Genomic DNA, 15,034 nt, shown 5'->3' with positions numbered 1-15,034 from the left:
CTAACCAAATAAAAAACTGACCTTAAAGGACAACACAATTTCATACTGTTTACTGTGTTTATTTAATACTTTGTTTACATTTGGCGGACCCTGCCACTGTTCTATCTTCAAACAGTGTTCTGGGGACCTTATTTTCCTCTGAGAACAGCTTGTTTATTCAGTTATGGAAAAAATAAACATTTCTCAGTTTGTATTATTACCTCATTAATATTATGAATATTACAAAAGTTGAGTAAACCTCATGTCTGATTAAAAACAGGCGGGCAGACTGACTTCATGAACATGAATCACCACACACTAAAGCTGAGTGTTGCGCCCCCCTGTGGCAGGACACTAACACGGCCGCCGTCGGACGGCAGAGCGACACAGCGCGGCAGGCTGCCCGCCACTCGCGATAACTCGCGTTGGTGCAGCAGCTGGGCGGAAAAGGCGGGAGAAGACTGCCGCTTCCGCGTACGCGCAGCAGCACAGGCAGACACAACAGTAGGGCAAAATGGACGATAAGTTAATATTGGCTGTATTTAATTATCCAGAGCTGTACAATGTCACTTTGCCGAATTACCGCTGCACAGAAAGTCGGGCAAATGCTTGGAGAAGCATCAGTGTCGTACTGGGTCTCCCATGTGAGTGTTTGATTGTTTTTTTGTTTATCACAACTTTACTGCCAGTTGTTATTTTGCTTAGCCGATGTCGGATGTTGATGACTGAACAGACAGGAATTAAGAAACCTTCTCAGAAATAGAGACGGTCCTCGTGTCTCCTCAAGGTGGCTTTTAAATTATTATTTTTTTATCCGCGTGAGTGCCCACACATCTCGGTGGTTTGGTTGCAGCCGCGCGCACCGTGCTAGCGGTAACAGCCGCGGCCCGCACGCCGTAGGCCGCGCTGCACCGAACGGCACCGTCCGGCTCTGCCACTGCGCCGCCGCCTCCGCCGACCGCGTGTGGTCCAACACGGCACGGCACGGCGGAGGAGGAAACACGCTCAGCGGCACGGAGCTCCCGAGCCGCGTGCTTTTTACCGTCTCGAGCCCTTATTAAACCGAAAGCTTCTCGAGGTCTCGTGGAAGCGACGGGGGAGAAAAAAAATGTCGGAGCGAGGAGATGAAGGGCCCAGCTCGACATGTACTCAGGTGCACGGAGTCACACGCAGTGACGGGGCGGCGTGTAACACGGCTGAACTAACGATGACCCCCAGACACAAAATTTAAGGGAATTACCCTTTAATCTTTCTTTTTGTAACTTTAAATGAAGGCCTCACCGTTTACTTTCATTTTTACTTTTTACAATATATATTCTAATACCCCATACTGTACATAATCACATAAAGTGCACTTCCTGTCCACTTTATAAGGTACAAATACACAACTTAATGCAATCTAATAAGGGCAGATCTGCCACAAATTCTACATTTAGGAAATATAATATTTTGGTTAACTTTTTGGCGAAACTTCAAGAGGTGTTCATTCAACTATATGATTTCAGTGGCCACAGTGCTGTTCATAGTCTACAGCCAAATACAGCAGAGTACAATCAACACTGGAGCTGAAGCAATTAGTTGATTGATCAGTAGATAGAAAATGTATCGGCAATTATTATGATCAAGGCAAAACACAACACAACTGTGAGGATTTGCTAATTTTTCTGGTCTAACTTTATAGTAAATTAAATATATTTGTGTTTTTGACTGTCAAAACATGCGATCTGAAGATCTCACCTTGAATCCGGGAATGTAATGGGCATTTTCCCACTAATTTCTGACATTTTATAGACCAAACAATTAAACCATTAACCCAAAGGTAAGTGCAAAGGTAGAGCTGTTATTATGTCCGTCGTAGTGTATGATGTTTGAGCACAGAGATGGCCGACCACACGCCACAGACAGCCTCGCCTAAAGCCTGTATAGTCGTCTGTATGTCAACAGCAGTGGATTGATTAATCTCTTAGCTGTAATTTGTCTGGGCCAGGGTCCCTCTGAGTTTTATACCTGGACAACAGAAACCCAGGAGTACTTTTCCCCCCAGAGGCCAAATCTGAAGACAACTGGCCGTAAACATTTAGCTGTAATTACAACAGCTTTGTGTGTTTCATAATAATCCATATATGTCAGCTGAGGGCAGAAGAGCACACTTTTCATTAGCCAGTTAGGTATCTGTACCCACTGAGTCTAACATCCTGCAGGAAACTTGGCGTTTGCAGAACATTTTTGGGAATGTTATTTCTGTGGAAATATTTTCATTGTAACCATAATTTGTTTAAAAAGGCTTCATTTCCGTTGAAGGAAAAGTTCACCGTAAAAGGAAAATTCAGTCATTTTCTCCTCACCCTCAGGCCGATGAAAAGTCGTGTGTTTCATCATCCACAAAAAGACTTCTGGAGCTTCACAATAAAACAGCTCGTACAGCTCTTCTGGAGTAAACCAAGTCTGCAGAAGCCCTGAGATGCCAAATTGATCTGAAAAGTGATGATGATTGAATAGATAATGGCTTCATTTTCATTTTTGAGTGAACTAATCCTTTAATAGTATTTTTCTACCATTCTTGTGCATTATAAATAGAAGAATCCGTGTGATTACATGCTGCTTACACTTTGATATTTTTCTTTTCTAGCTGATGAGTGTAAAAGAAAATGGAAGAACATGAGAGACAGGTACTTGAAGGAAGTACGACTGGAGATCAAAAGCAAGAAGCAGGGAGAGCTCATCCAGAGTAAATGGAAATACAGACAACTTATGAATTTTATTGCACCCTTCACTGGATCGAGAAGCGGAGTGGCAGACATCTGCAGCAACAACGATGATGACCACGACAATCCTGACAACGAATCTGGCAGCACGGAGGTAGAAAATGCATCTGAGACCGTCAAGACACCACAGTCCATGGTGAAGGTCCCTGTAAGCCAGTCTGACCTCAAGCCCCAGGTAGCCTTTGTGACACAGCTCCCTTCAGTGTCTCAAGACGCACAGATGGCCCAGCTGGCTGTTCTGGCTAAGATGCCATCAAGCTCACAGATCAGCCCAAGCAGCAAAACTGGACGGAAAAGGCGCCTGATGCAAGAGTCACTTTCACTGCCTTCTTCTCAGAGGGCACCATCCCCTACAAAATGGCTGGTCAAAGACAATGGCACCTCATTTCCCAGCAGGCCACGGGATGAGGACGAACTGTTCCTGCTGAGCTTTGTGCCCGCTCTGAAGCGACTCGCTCCACAGAAGAGGTGCGAGACAAAAATAAAGATCCAGCAGATTATGTACGAAGCAGAGTTCAGCGTTGCTCAGACAGGATCTCAAGAAAAACAGCTTGAGTCGGAAACGCAGGACTAAACCAGGAAATACTGACTTTTTTTGTACTTTACTCTGTTTTCTAAAATCCATAAAATGACCAAAATATCTATTTTTACAACTCGAAGTGGTTGAGTTTGAAGTACATCCCCTTTTTCATGTGAAATAACCAACGATGCAGAACGACCGACACATCTCAGTATTGAACAAATCATTCAACTTTTTCACACCGTTCTGGTTCGGTGTATTTTGATTTGTATATTTATTAGATGAGGAAGACTAACGGCCCCAATAGATTTATTAATAAAACAACAGACAGAATATGGTTAACATATTTTTATTTACATAGTTTTACTGTCAATAGAGTGAATTCACATTTAGAAAAGTGGTTTCATGTTCAACCAACCAATCTTCATTTTAACTCTGTAATAATCTACAGTATTTTACATTTAATTACAGTGACAGAGAAAACTGAGCAAAAATAATGATTTGGAGAGGAACACTGTTTCATAAATTAACTTTTCAACTGCTTACACATGCGTCAACACATTTATTTTTCCATCCCATCTAAAATAAAGAAACATTGTTTTGACTCCACAAAACGTGTATGATTTTTGGTAAATTTTGAAAATGTGTAATTTGTAAGTGTACAGCTAGATAGAAACAAAAACCAAAAAGAAAAAAAATCTTAGTACATTAGTGAACAGAAAGACAATATGGAGGCAGCACATGCTTGTATTCGGCAAGTAAAAATACAGGCCTGTATAAGTATGCCCTTTTCCTGGAAGACATTTTGACATGTCGCAGTAGGAATAGCACAGGTGTAGATAATAAAACAATGATGGTTGTTTCTGTCAAGTAAATAGAGCAGAGCCATCGTTAGTGTTATGACACCTGTTCTTTTCCTGCTATGATCACTCAATAAGAGTAGGTCCAACTGACCTAAATTAATTATTATTATCAATAAAAGCTGACTCCAAAGTTTATCAAGCAGGGTAGGCTGAAAGGAAATTACTGTATAAAACATGAGATTGGAGGTGTGTATGATCCTCGAGCACAGAGCACTGGTGGTGTCTTTTTGTGTAGCTGAGTTTAAATACAGTAATAGAAACAAAACGGTACAAAAAACTAATTTAATCGAAAAATGCTATGTGAAAGAGCAAGAATGATTTCCACTAAAAAAAGAAAAGAGACGTGCATATAGATATTAGAGGGAGAAGGTTGTCTAAGCAGTGTGAAGTTTGGGTGGAGGAATTACATGGATAAATTCTGGAGTGCTGCATTGCAAGCACATGAAGCAACTGTGTTAAGAAGTTAAAACACAAGGCAACCAAAGTTATGTGGGTCACCTTGAGAGGTCTTTATACTTGGATAAGCACAACTTTATTTTGAAACAAAAAAAAAAAATTTGCTCTGAAATCTCATGTCTGAAAATAAAGGAACCAAAACACGTATGAAGGCAGAATCACAACGGTGCAAACCGTGATTTCCATACTTTTATGCGATCAGCAGCCAAAACATAATCACCAGGGCGACAAACAGGAAGAGTCGAGACAGAAACTGTTCGTCCATGTGCTGGGGTGTCCCAGGGGCCGCTGTGTGGGAAAATGTTTAAATAACAGAGGTTATTTCATAGGTTGTTGAACAAGTGGTATCGGTGAATGTGTAAAAGATAAATACCTGGAGGAGGTCTTCCATCATTGATGTTAAAAGCTGTAGCAAAAATACCAAATGGAAAAGCGCCGATTCCAAATGACATTTGGAAACCTCCATCTCCGAAGCCGAACCCTTGAAAGCCCTGTGGTACATGCATTTTATCATTAACATAAAATGTGTCTTTGCGTCTTGCTAAGTGAGATGTGACGCAACAGCCAGTGCAACTTGTGGTCATTCTCAAGAGACACCGGTGCACCTTAGCTGTTAGCGTCTAATGGATCCCAGTGGGAAATGTCCTTTTGTTAATGGATAAAGCACTACGGCAGCTGCATCATCCTATGTAATAGTTTCATCACATTACTCAACAGCTGATACGGCACTGAAAAACTACAGAAAGCTGCCTCACAGGTTTGGAACCAAGAAAATATTGATCCTAAACAAAATCATTGAATCAGATAATTTATTACCATGCAAGTATACTTGTAGAGTATGCAGAGTACTTACACCGCGGTTTTCTGGCTCAGGCCTTTGCCCTTGTGGTCGAGGGGGTGTTCTTTCTCTGTAAAACAAAACCACATTATGTAAAAGCCATCATGAAAATCATTTGCACTGTTTATACATCCATCTCATCTTAAAAAAAGTTATTACTCTCAACCAATGTTGGATAACAAAATGCGAATGGAAAATATTCACCACTCGAGGATCCCGGGAATATTTTGATCACATGAAGTTTAGAGCCAGCCTGATCTGTAATTTTAAACTACTCACCTGGGGTCTTGTTGACCTGTGCTTCCTCGCCCATATAAGGGGATGACTTTGTCTCGGCTGATGCCAGCTTTACACACTGGACACACTTGTCTGTTGGGTCTGGTCTCCAACCACTGCATAAAGACAAAGAGAGATGAAGAACCTGACTGTCTGCATCAATTGTATACCACCAACAACAATGCACGTTCGATGGCATTTGTAAATAGTGATAAAGGGAGGAGATTCAGCTTACCTGATGCAAGCAAGGCCAACTGATCGAGAGGTGATGCAAAGGAAGATGAGAGTGTTGGACAGGGAAGACGTTGAATTAGTAAAAACATAATGTGCTTCTGAGAACAACCAGACTTAAAAAAATATGGCTTTCATATATCTTGTGTTCACAAAAGAAAACAATCATCACTTCACCGATGAGCTCAGTCACAAAAGAAAAGGAAAACCAGACGACAAACGGCTTCCTACTTTGGGATTTATCTTTGCTTAGAAAATGAATAACTAAACTGGCACTGTCACCACTGATAGCAGACCAGATGGTTAAGATCTGACCTGTCCTGAATGGACAGAAGTTGGCTAGAGTTATATGTGAAGGGGTGGGCCTGACTACAGTGGCTGGAAAGTTTCTGTGGAGTGGAAAGAGATGATGAAATCAAAACATTTGCTTACCGATATACAGTACTATGTTATACCAGCAGCTCATGGCTTATATTTACAGACTTTACTTTTATAGAATTAGGCCTACGCTTTGAAGTATTATCACAGAAAGTTGGAAAAAAGTCATGAAATTCCTTTAATAATTAGTTTTATCAATTTATATCCTAGAGAGGCACTTTGAAACAATATTATAGATGATAAATGATTCATTTTTGCAAGGGTTTCCGTCTTAATGCAAGTGCAAAACCAAATTATTTTATACCAACATGCAAATCCTACATAAGGCTCGATATCAGCAATACAAATGATGATGGTTGCTGGTTATAAATGCTGGTTTTAAAACCGATACTGGCCAGTAGGATGTAATATGCCAACAGACCAGTGTATCCCCAGTTCACCTCTTGTTCACTGATATGAAAGTCAAGATAAGCTGGTCTGATCTGGATCCGGCCTGTAGCCTTAATACCTTGTCTGAGGTGGGTTATAAAGCAAAACTGTAAACATGAGACAACGACAGTAGTTCTTACCAGAAGAGGTGTCCACACAGGCTGATCACTGCATCCTTGGCGGTGTCCAGACATATATTGCACTCAAACGTGCTGTCCTGGCTGCCACTGTCGGCCGCAGTCGAGCTGCTGGATCCGGGACCTGGGTTTTCAGTGGCCGCGGTGGGGCCAGGGGCTGGAGGGGGGGCGGCGGTTGCCATTTACAGATAGATCCACTCAACAGGAAGGTACAGGTGGGGTGACTCCGCTGGCACCCAGCTCTTCAAAATAAGTACATAGGGAGGCCCAACGGATGTGGGTATAAAACTAGCAAAGAGGAGAAAACGGGGGACTGAGTTTGACAAAAATTACTCTTAAAAAAAGAGCGAAATCAAACAAAAAAAACAACGCGTGCTAGCTTCCATCCACAAGTCGTTACGGAGTTGCTAACGCTAGCAAGCTAAGGGAGAAATGACAGCTTTACTGTGCGACCGACTCAACGGAAACAAAGAGACAAACAAAAAATTGAACAGCGTTAATCCACACTCTCGTTCAGGGTGTGATTTTCTGACTGAAACGCAAAACTTGTTGGGAAGTTGAGAAAATATCCTTACAGCTGGTTGCATCACAATCCACAGCAGCTCCACAAACCGGTAGTAGATCCTGGTGAGAGGCAGGGGGCGTGGCTACTGGTGTGCTGGGATTGTGTTGCCCTCAGTTCGGGCTGTCAGGTGCCTATGACAACCAATCAGGCGTCAGTATTTATTAAAGGTTTTTTTATTTTTATGTTTTATTTTTAGCTATTTTTGGGCAGCGCAGTAAGCTTTAGGCACAACACTGACATATTATCGTCTTATAAAGTTAAAATGGTGGACTTCTAGAGAAACAGTTGCCTGTATTACACGTCTAGCAGCATTCATACAGTCGTCTCTGTCCACCAGGCGAATGTAAGTCCAATGCTCACTCACTTTTCAGCTCTGTTTTAGACTCCACCAACTCTTTAGAAAAATAGTAGGCTAAGAAAATATCTTAAACCTCCCTTGTGTTTACCAGCTAGCTTACTTTTAGTCTGTCTGCCATTTGGTGCAGGGCAGGTAGTGCAGACAGTCAGAGCTAAAAACCAAAATAATGAACTGAAAGACACCAAAAATCTCTGTTAAGCTGCAGCAGTGTGATGATTTGTTACTATGGGCTTCTTCATTTGCTTGCATTTCATAGGCCTATTTGTTTCCTATTCGTTTTGGCTAACTTCCTGTCCATTTTGCAGTTAGCAATCCCCTCCCTCGTCTCTACGTCACCACATGAAGGCGCAACGGTAAGCACCAGACATAGCAGCAAACAGGAGGATCCTGCTCGCTGCATGTTCACAAACCTATTTATAGAGTTCTCTGTCCTGATGAGATGAAGTGGGCAGGGATACCAGAAAACCTATTTTCTCTTTTACTGGATGAGCAGGGGGAGGAGAGACATGGATTACTGACTATAAAAATGATTACTGTTGGAATATAGAGCTATTTAAAACTTATTTTAATAAAAATACATCACTCATAGAAGCTTTAACAGTTTTATTAACTTAAAGGTACAACAATAATATATAACAGTACTGCTTGCACGTAGGGCTTCCCTAAATCATAAGGGAAGTCTGTTTGCACAAGAAAGTTAGAACAACGTAAGAAGAACGTTCACTTGTTCCCTTTTCTTTAGAAATGTTAAATATGCATCTATTTCTATAAAACATAAAGACTTTTTTTCAAGAATATTTAATAGAGGGCACATAGTCACATGGATGTGTCACTTCAATTATGATTTAGTTCTTTGAGTTTATAATGTATTGTAAATAATATTTTATTCAGTTCAAAACAGTTTATTTGTGGAGCAATATGTGCGGGTTTACAAATAAAACAGCACACAAACATACAAGCAATTCATTTACACAAATAAAAATACAAAATATCTGAGTAAAAAGATTGCTTTTGAAAAGACACAAGAGTTAATGTCAGTGGCCGATCCATAGCTGAGAAACATAGTCCAAATAACCAAGTGTGATCACTGAGTCATGCAAATTTGATGTTGTGACAAAACTTAGCATTTTCTATGATAAATAAATCATTGATATATACATTTTATACAGTATACATACAACATGCTATGACATGACATGGATTTTAGATAATGTCCATTGACTTACACCTTGAGTGATTGAGACCACCCGTACGAAGGTCCTCTGCCATTGCATCCTCTATCCTTGACGCCAAAGAACGTTTCAGGGTTTGTTTGAAGTCATTACCAATGAACACATAGAGAACTGGGGATATGAAACTGTTGGCTGCAGCCAGCGTGCCCCCCACCATCAGGCCAGTTTTAAGTGTATACAGGCTGTGGTTCTTAAAGTCTAACTCTAAAAGAACAAAGGTATGATAGGGGACCCAGCAGAGGAAGAATGACAAGATGAGCACTGCCATGACTTTGTAGGGCTTTGTTGACTTGAGGGTCAAACTTCTCAGCTTCAAGGCAAGCACCGAGCAGCAGAACACAATCACGAGGAAAGGAATCAGGAACCCGAGAATGAATCGAGTCAGTACCACCGTCTTGTGTCTGGAATGACCATCGTAATCGGTGTAGCACTGAGTGACTGAGCCGTGGACTTTGACTTGTCTGAAGATCACTGAGGGCAAAGTTAGGAGCGCAGAAAGGGACCACACGAGGACAACAACTCCAAGCGCTTTCCGAACTGTCCGGTGGTTATGTGACCACACAGGGAACGAAATCATGATACAGCGATCAGCGCTGATCAGAACCAACAGGAACACACTGCTGTACATGTTGAGAAACAGAGCGGAGGAGGTGAGCTTGCACAAGGCCAGTCCGAAAGGCCAGTGCGAGGTGATCATGTAGAATATTTCCAGGGGCAGAATGGCACAGAACAAAAAGGCTGAAACGGCCAGACTGATGTACCAGGTAGTGATGACCGTTCTTTTCATTTTCCATCCGCAGATCCAGATCACTAATGCATTTCCTCCCATGCCAATAACACATATAATGATGTTGATCACCACCAGAACATAAGTTGGAGGAGTCTTAGAAGAACTGAAATCCAGCGTATTAGCTGTGGTATTAACTGAGTTGCTCTCAGTTTCATTGTCTGGAGTGTAGTCGGGATAATCAACATAATCCACCGCCATGTTGGTTATTTCTCTGAAATATGGAGCACTGGGTTTTTCTGTATAAACATATACAAACAGATATGATTGTAACAGTTCACAAATTTTATCAAGAAAATGTCCTTAATTTGGTACATAAAAAGTGCTGAAGTACTCACGTTATGTCTTGAAGTGGAGACAATCAGTATAAAGAGCCTTCCTCCTGAGTCCCCCTTCAGCTGGATGCAACTTCTCACTTCTGTTTCCTGAGCAGTACTGACTACTGACGAAAAACGACTGATCAGATTTGTTGTGTCACGGAACAAATGACAGCCTCTCACTGTTCACTTACTGAACAATTATTTTGTGTGTGTGGGTGAGATTAACAGGGTTAACTTGGTCACGAAAGTTAAAATACGTGGAAAAACTGCTGTGTTTCTGATGCGTTTAAATGGATATTTCAAGTCTTGCAACATCCTATAAAACACTGTTGCAATCCCACAAAGGAGATCCCCTTCACACAACCCACACTAGGTGACAAAACCACCAGCTCACATTTCTTAACCAAGGGTGTGACTATGGACAATTTTACTAGAAGTGCAGTGTTTGCAAAAAAGACCTGGGTCAAATGTGACTTCCTGTTGCTTTATTTGTTCTAACATAATGCTATCAACCAAGAAAATAGGATAACAATAACACACATCATCAAAACTATACCACAAATCAGTGCCTTGCTTCCTTTTTAAACTAAATTAATCAGTGGAATTAAACCATTAAAAATCAGAATTCACCTGAGAAACAATTTACAATATTAACAATTGTACTTTACCTCTTTTATCTTCATTTAACAGTCCCAAGATCAGAGTCTTGTAGATGATTAAGAAAGCCAGAACAAGAAATAGCAGGATGAGGATGTTTTTATAATGACAAATTTTAGATGCTCAGGGTATAATTAGGTCCACGTGTTTGAATCAGTGAAAGCTTCTCTGTTCTGAACTGTTAGTACATCTTTGTCTGATATTAACTCTAAGTGTAACGTGTTTGCACTGAGACTTTTCATAAGCCATGAAACAGTGGTGGTGTTTGATGTCTCTTAAGGGTTTCAGTCATCCAGCTATAGGAATTTGTATAGGCAGCTGTATCTTCTGTGAATGCAGTGAACAGTGAACATTGTTCCTTCAGGAGGCCCAGAATAACCACTGCTCCCTTAAGTAATATTAAATACATTCCAGCATTATCATAATAGTATAATAGTATATAATATATATTTTTTGGCCTTTATTGACAGGGCAACTGAGACAGGTGACAGGAAATAACAGGTGCCCCGATTCCTTTATTTTTTAAAGGAATTTTTTTCTTTTCACATTTTACATCGCCAGTGCTGTTTTGAGTGCAGTTCCCTAAAAATCATATGATGCTGTTATGTAACAGAAAAAAGGCTGACTGAATAATTTTCAGTCGAACAATAATCACAAGGTACTAACCAACAAACCTCATTTGACCAAAGTACCTTTGTTTATTTCCTCAAGTGCTGTACTTATTATAGTTCTTAGGTACTTGTATATTTCTTCTACATACTACTTAATACTTAAAAAAAACCTTTTTTGATATTACTAGATACCAGATTTGACATATAATCATATCCAGTTAATAAAATATGATGCACTGTTAAAGTATAAACAACACATCAGTATATTGTTCTTTCGCTTTTGTCTTTTTTTTTTGTCTTTTTTTTTTTTTAATTTGTGTAATTTTGAATGCAGGACTTGTTCCAGTAATTGAATATTTTTACACTGTAGGTAATTAGTCTCAGTACATCTTCCCTAATTGGTAGTGTATAATCTCAGCCAAGTTTAGCTATCAAATAAATGTAGTCGAGTAAAAAGTACATAATTTGACAAACACCTATTAAGTGTTGTGGAATAGATGTAAACAGTATACAGTAGTAACAGAAATTACAAGTAGACTACCTCAAAGTTGTACTTAAGTATATGTTCTCTCCACCACTGTTTATGAGGTTAATAGATAATATCAGCTGATCAAAGTCAATGACACCATTTAAAAAAAAATAAAGAGCTGAAACAATTAATCAATTACTTGGTTTTAGAGAAAAAAATAAATAAAATTGCCTTACTTTCTTCAAAGTTTTCAAAAAGAGTTGCAACTTTTCTGATATCATTGCATCATTGGTTGCTACATTAATGAAATGAATCATCAGTTTCAGCCCTACTTACATCAATGTTTCTAAATTGGGTTAATGAATATTCACCAAGGATGAAGACCATATATGTAGAGTGATTTTAGACTAAATAATACAGTCATGCTGTAGAGGTGCTGCATTATAAACATAAACATAGTCCCCCTCCACTGGTTTATGTAAAGCGGACATGCGCAGACGTGTTTAGATTAGCCCCTCCCCCTGGTAGTGACGTAAAAGCGAGGCTTGAAGCTGCTCTCCTCTTTGAAACTGCGCCACTCTCGTTGCTGTCGACATGGCGGGTACAGTAGCCAACAAGTGTCTGAGTCCTCTGGCTTTTCTCACCAGGACCCTGTCTGCTCCGGAGTTCATCACCCAGTGCTGCTACCACAAGAAGGTAAAACACCAAGTCTGTTACAGCTTTAGCAAAGGAGCCTGCGTCACAGTGTGCTAGCTAGTTTAATGTGGACACGTTTGATTATGTTTACATATTTCCTTCCACCTTGAGTAGCTTAATAAGAGCATCATTAGTAGTTAACAGTGATGATATGCTTCAGGTTATTGGGTGGAGCTGGTTCACAACAAGAAGCTGGTTTAAACATGGTTGACTGAACAAACAAACTAGGTTACATCAGTCTGCTTTCACATGGGATGCTCAGGGGGTGTGACAGAAAAAGATAACCAGGCACTTATTACATACCAGCATGTTAGCTAACACTAGTTAACATAATTTGTGTCATTCAGGCTTGTTGGTAAACTGAAGACCAGAATAACGCCACTAATCTGTCCCCGAGCTGGCAACTAGCACAGCTTTAATACTGGATTAATAAGATTTAAGGGATGGTGAGGCGGCACGGTGTGCTAGAAAACTGTAAATGTTCCTACCTGTTAAAAAAGAAAAGGAAAAATAAGAATAACTTCATGAGGATGCAGCATCTTTCAGCTGTCTGTTGAGATGTTCAGTCTGAGTGATGCGACCATCTGATGCAACATGAAGTCACAGGGTTGTGGCAGTCAAAATCAATGATAAATTCGATTGAAATTGGTTTATGGTGTAAGCAGAGATGGTTTGTACTCCCTGGATCAATTCAAACTGAATATAATCTTTATTGAAGGAGTTTGTTAGGCTGTGACGCACTGTAAATTGAGCTATTATTAACCAGTGAGCATTCAGTTATGTGTCTGCTTTCCTCTGAAGATGAAAACCAAAATGTTCCTTATAAAAGCTGTACAATTTTAACTACATTTATTTTATTTTCTACACCATCAAATTGGTTTAAAAAGCTAACATATCATAAACATGTAGATAAGTCAACATTGAAAACAAACACTTAAAATGCTCCGTCAAAAACATGTCATTTTATGTGTTAAGCATACAAGCGTTACAAGCATAGCCACATTGTTTTTGTCAGCATGACTCAGCAGCTCGAGGGGTGAGGTGGGGGACAGGATGCAGCAGTTGGTATAGTAGACAATGAAATCCAGTTCTAATCTGGTTATTTCAATGTCCCTTACGTAATGGTGAAAGCTCGTAGTTGTATAACGTTGATGCTCAAGACATCCAGACATTATTTTTCTGATCGTAGAAAAATGTAAAAAGTCTCCCAGGATGCTGCTGTTATTTTACTACACTGTCACATTTATTTCAGTATTGTGGAATAATCTTTAAAACATGACTGCACTGTTTTTTCCCCCCTAACACGATGTTTCTTCTCTTTTCTGTGTGAAGGTGGTGGATCATTATGAGAACCCAAGAAACGTGGGCACTTTGAACAAACAGTCCAAGAATGTGGGGACCGGCTTGGTGGGTGCTCCAGCCTGTGGAGATGTAATGAAGCTCCAGGTATGTTTGTCACCAAGCATGGATATATTACTCAATTTTGTATAAGCACAGAGCCATTTAGACTGAATTATATCAACACAGTTAAAAGTATGTGGCAGAACCAAAAACAGAGCTTTGATGCATTACATTCCTGTTTAACATGTAGATGGCGCTATGGCTTTTTTCCCTAGTTTTTGTAAAGCCCACTGCAACAATGTGATTGTGATTTTCTGCTGTATAAATATAATTGACTTGACATAAATTATTTAGTTTGTTGCTATAAAGCATTTCCATGTTATTTTTTAGGAAAAACACTGCGCTGGCACTTGAGTAAAACTCTAAAAAAAACCTTTGTTTTGACAGATTGAGGTGGACGACCAGGGGAAGATTGTGGATGCCAGGTTCAAAACTTTTGGCTGTGGCTCTGCTATTGCCTCCAGCTCTCTGGCCACCGAGTGGGTGAAGGGCAAATCTGTGAGTGTACACGCTACAGACTATCACTTCTTTTTCTACCTCTTATTTATTCTTTTCTGCTCGTGTCTTATCATTTTCTGGAAATGTTTTTGTGGTTACTAGAGCTTTGTGCTTTTCTTTCCAGGTGGATGAAGCTTTGATGATAAAGAACACTGACATTGCCAAAGAGCTCTGTCTTCCCCCGGTTAAACTTCACTGCTCTAGTAAGTTTTTAAACTAAATTCGTCTTTTCCAAACTGCTCCACACATGTATGTATATTTAACCTTAATTTGTTTCCCCTCAGTGCTTGCGGAGGACGCCATCAAGGCTGCCCTGGCTGACTATCGCCTCAAGCAGGAGGACATCCAGCAGGAGGCAGTCAGGGCCAGCAATTAAATATGGCACTCTCCCTCTGAGTCGGGCACCACTGTTTGCTTCCTGCTGTCAAGAAGAGAAGTAGCAGTAGTCCATTTTCAGCACCTCACTGTCATCCTGCACTATTGATGAGGCACACCTAATAAAGTTGACGTACACCACCGTCAACCCTCTGTAGCAGTGTGACACCAGGCTCTCTGTGTTAGTCTGTGC

The 15,034-nt window shown here is 40.3% G+C and overlaps 3 protein-coding genes across 4 annotated transcripts; 1 reads left to right on the top strand and 2 right to left on the bottom strand.

Moving 5' to 3' along the window:
* Nucleotides 1-431: 431 nt before the first annotated feature.
* On the top strand, nt 432-3,487 carry LOC311275392 (uncharacterized protein). The gene is made up of 2 exons (XM_084383917.1): nt 432-623; nt 2,609-3,487. Exons 1-2 carry the CDS (start codon nt 494-496, stop codon nt 3,316-3,318), a joined length of 840 nt encoding a protein of 279 aa, XP_084240043.1. The 5' UTR covers nt 432-493; the 3' UTR covers nt 3,319-3,487.
* A 110-nt stretch (nt 3,488-3,597) lies between these two features.
* rnf185 (ring finger protein 185) lies at nt 3,598-7,535 on the bottom strand. 2 transcript variants are annotated; one of them, XM_084383918.1, is made up of 7 exons: nt 7,448-7,535; nt 6,876-7,160; nt 5,933-5,951; nt 5,701-5,813; nt 5,437-5,491; nt 4,957-5,074; nt 3,598-4,871 (listed from the first exon to the last, which is right to left on the bottom strand). In XM_084383918.1, exons 2-7 carry the CDS (start codon nt 7,052-7,054, stop codon nt 4,774-4,776), a joined length of 582 nt encoding a protein of 193 aa, XP_084240044.1. In that variant the 5' UTR covers nt 7,055-7,160; nt 7,448-7,535; the 3' UTR covers nt 3,598-4,773. The 2 variants fall into 2 exon arrangements, with proteins under 2 accessions (XP_084240044.1, XP_084240045.1); XM_084383919.1 differs by having other exon boundaries at nt 6,876-7,114.
* Nucleotides 7,536-8,385: 850 nt separating this feature from the next.
* On the bottom strand, nt 8,386-10,354 carry LOC311275461 (chemerin-like receptor 1). The gene is made up of 2 exons (XM_084384040.1): nt 10,153-10,354; nt 8,386-10,053 (listed from the first exon to the last, which is right to left on the bottom strand). Exon 2 carries the CDS (start codon nt 10,013-10,015, stop codon nt 8,999-9,001), a length of 1,017 nt encoding a protein of 338 aa, XP_084240166.1. The 5' UTR covers nt 10,016-10,053; nt 10,153-10,354; the 3' UTR covers nt 8,386-8,998.
* Between the last annotated feature and the right edge of the window lie 4,680 nt (nt 10,355-15,034).

The sequence above is a fragment of the Pagrus pagrus genome (genome assembly GCF_965226575.1).
Source record: "Pagrus pagrus genome assembly, chromosome: 19".
Lineage (NCBI taxonomy): Eukaryota > Metazoa > Chordata > Actinopteri > Spariformes > Sparidae > Pagrus > Pagrus pagrus.
The sequence above is the reverse complement of the archived record's forward strand: the minus strand, read 5'-3'. Positions and strand labels throughout refer to the sequence as shown.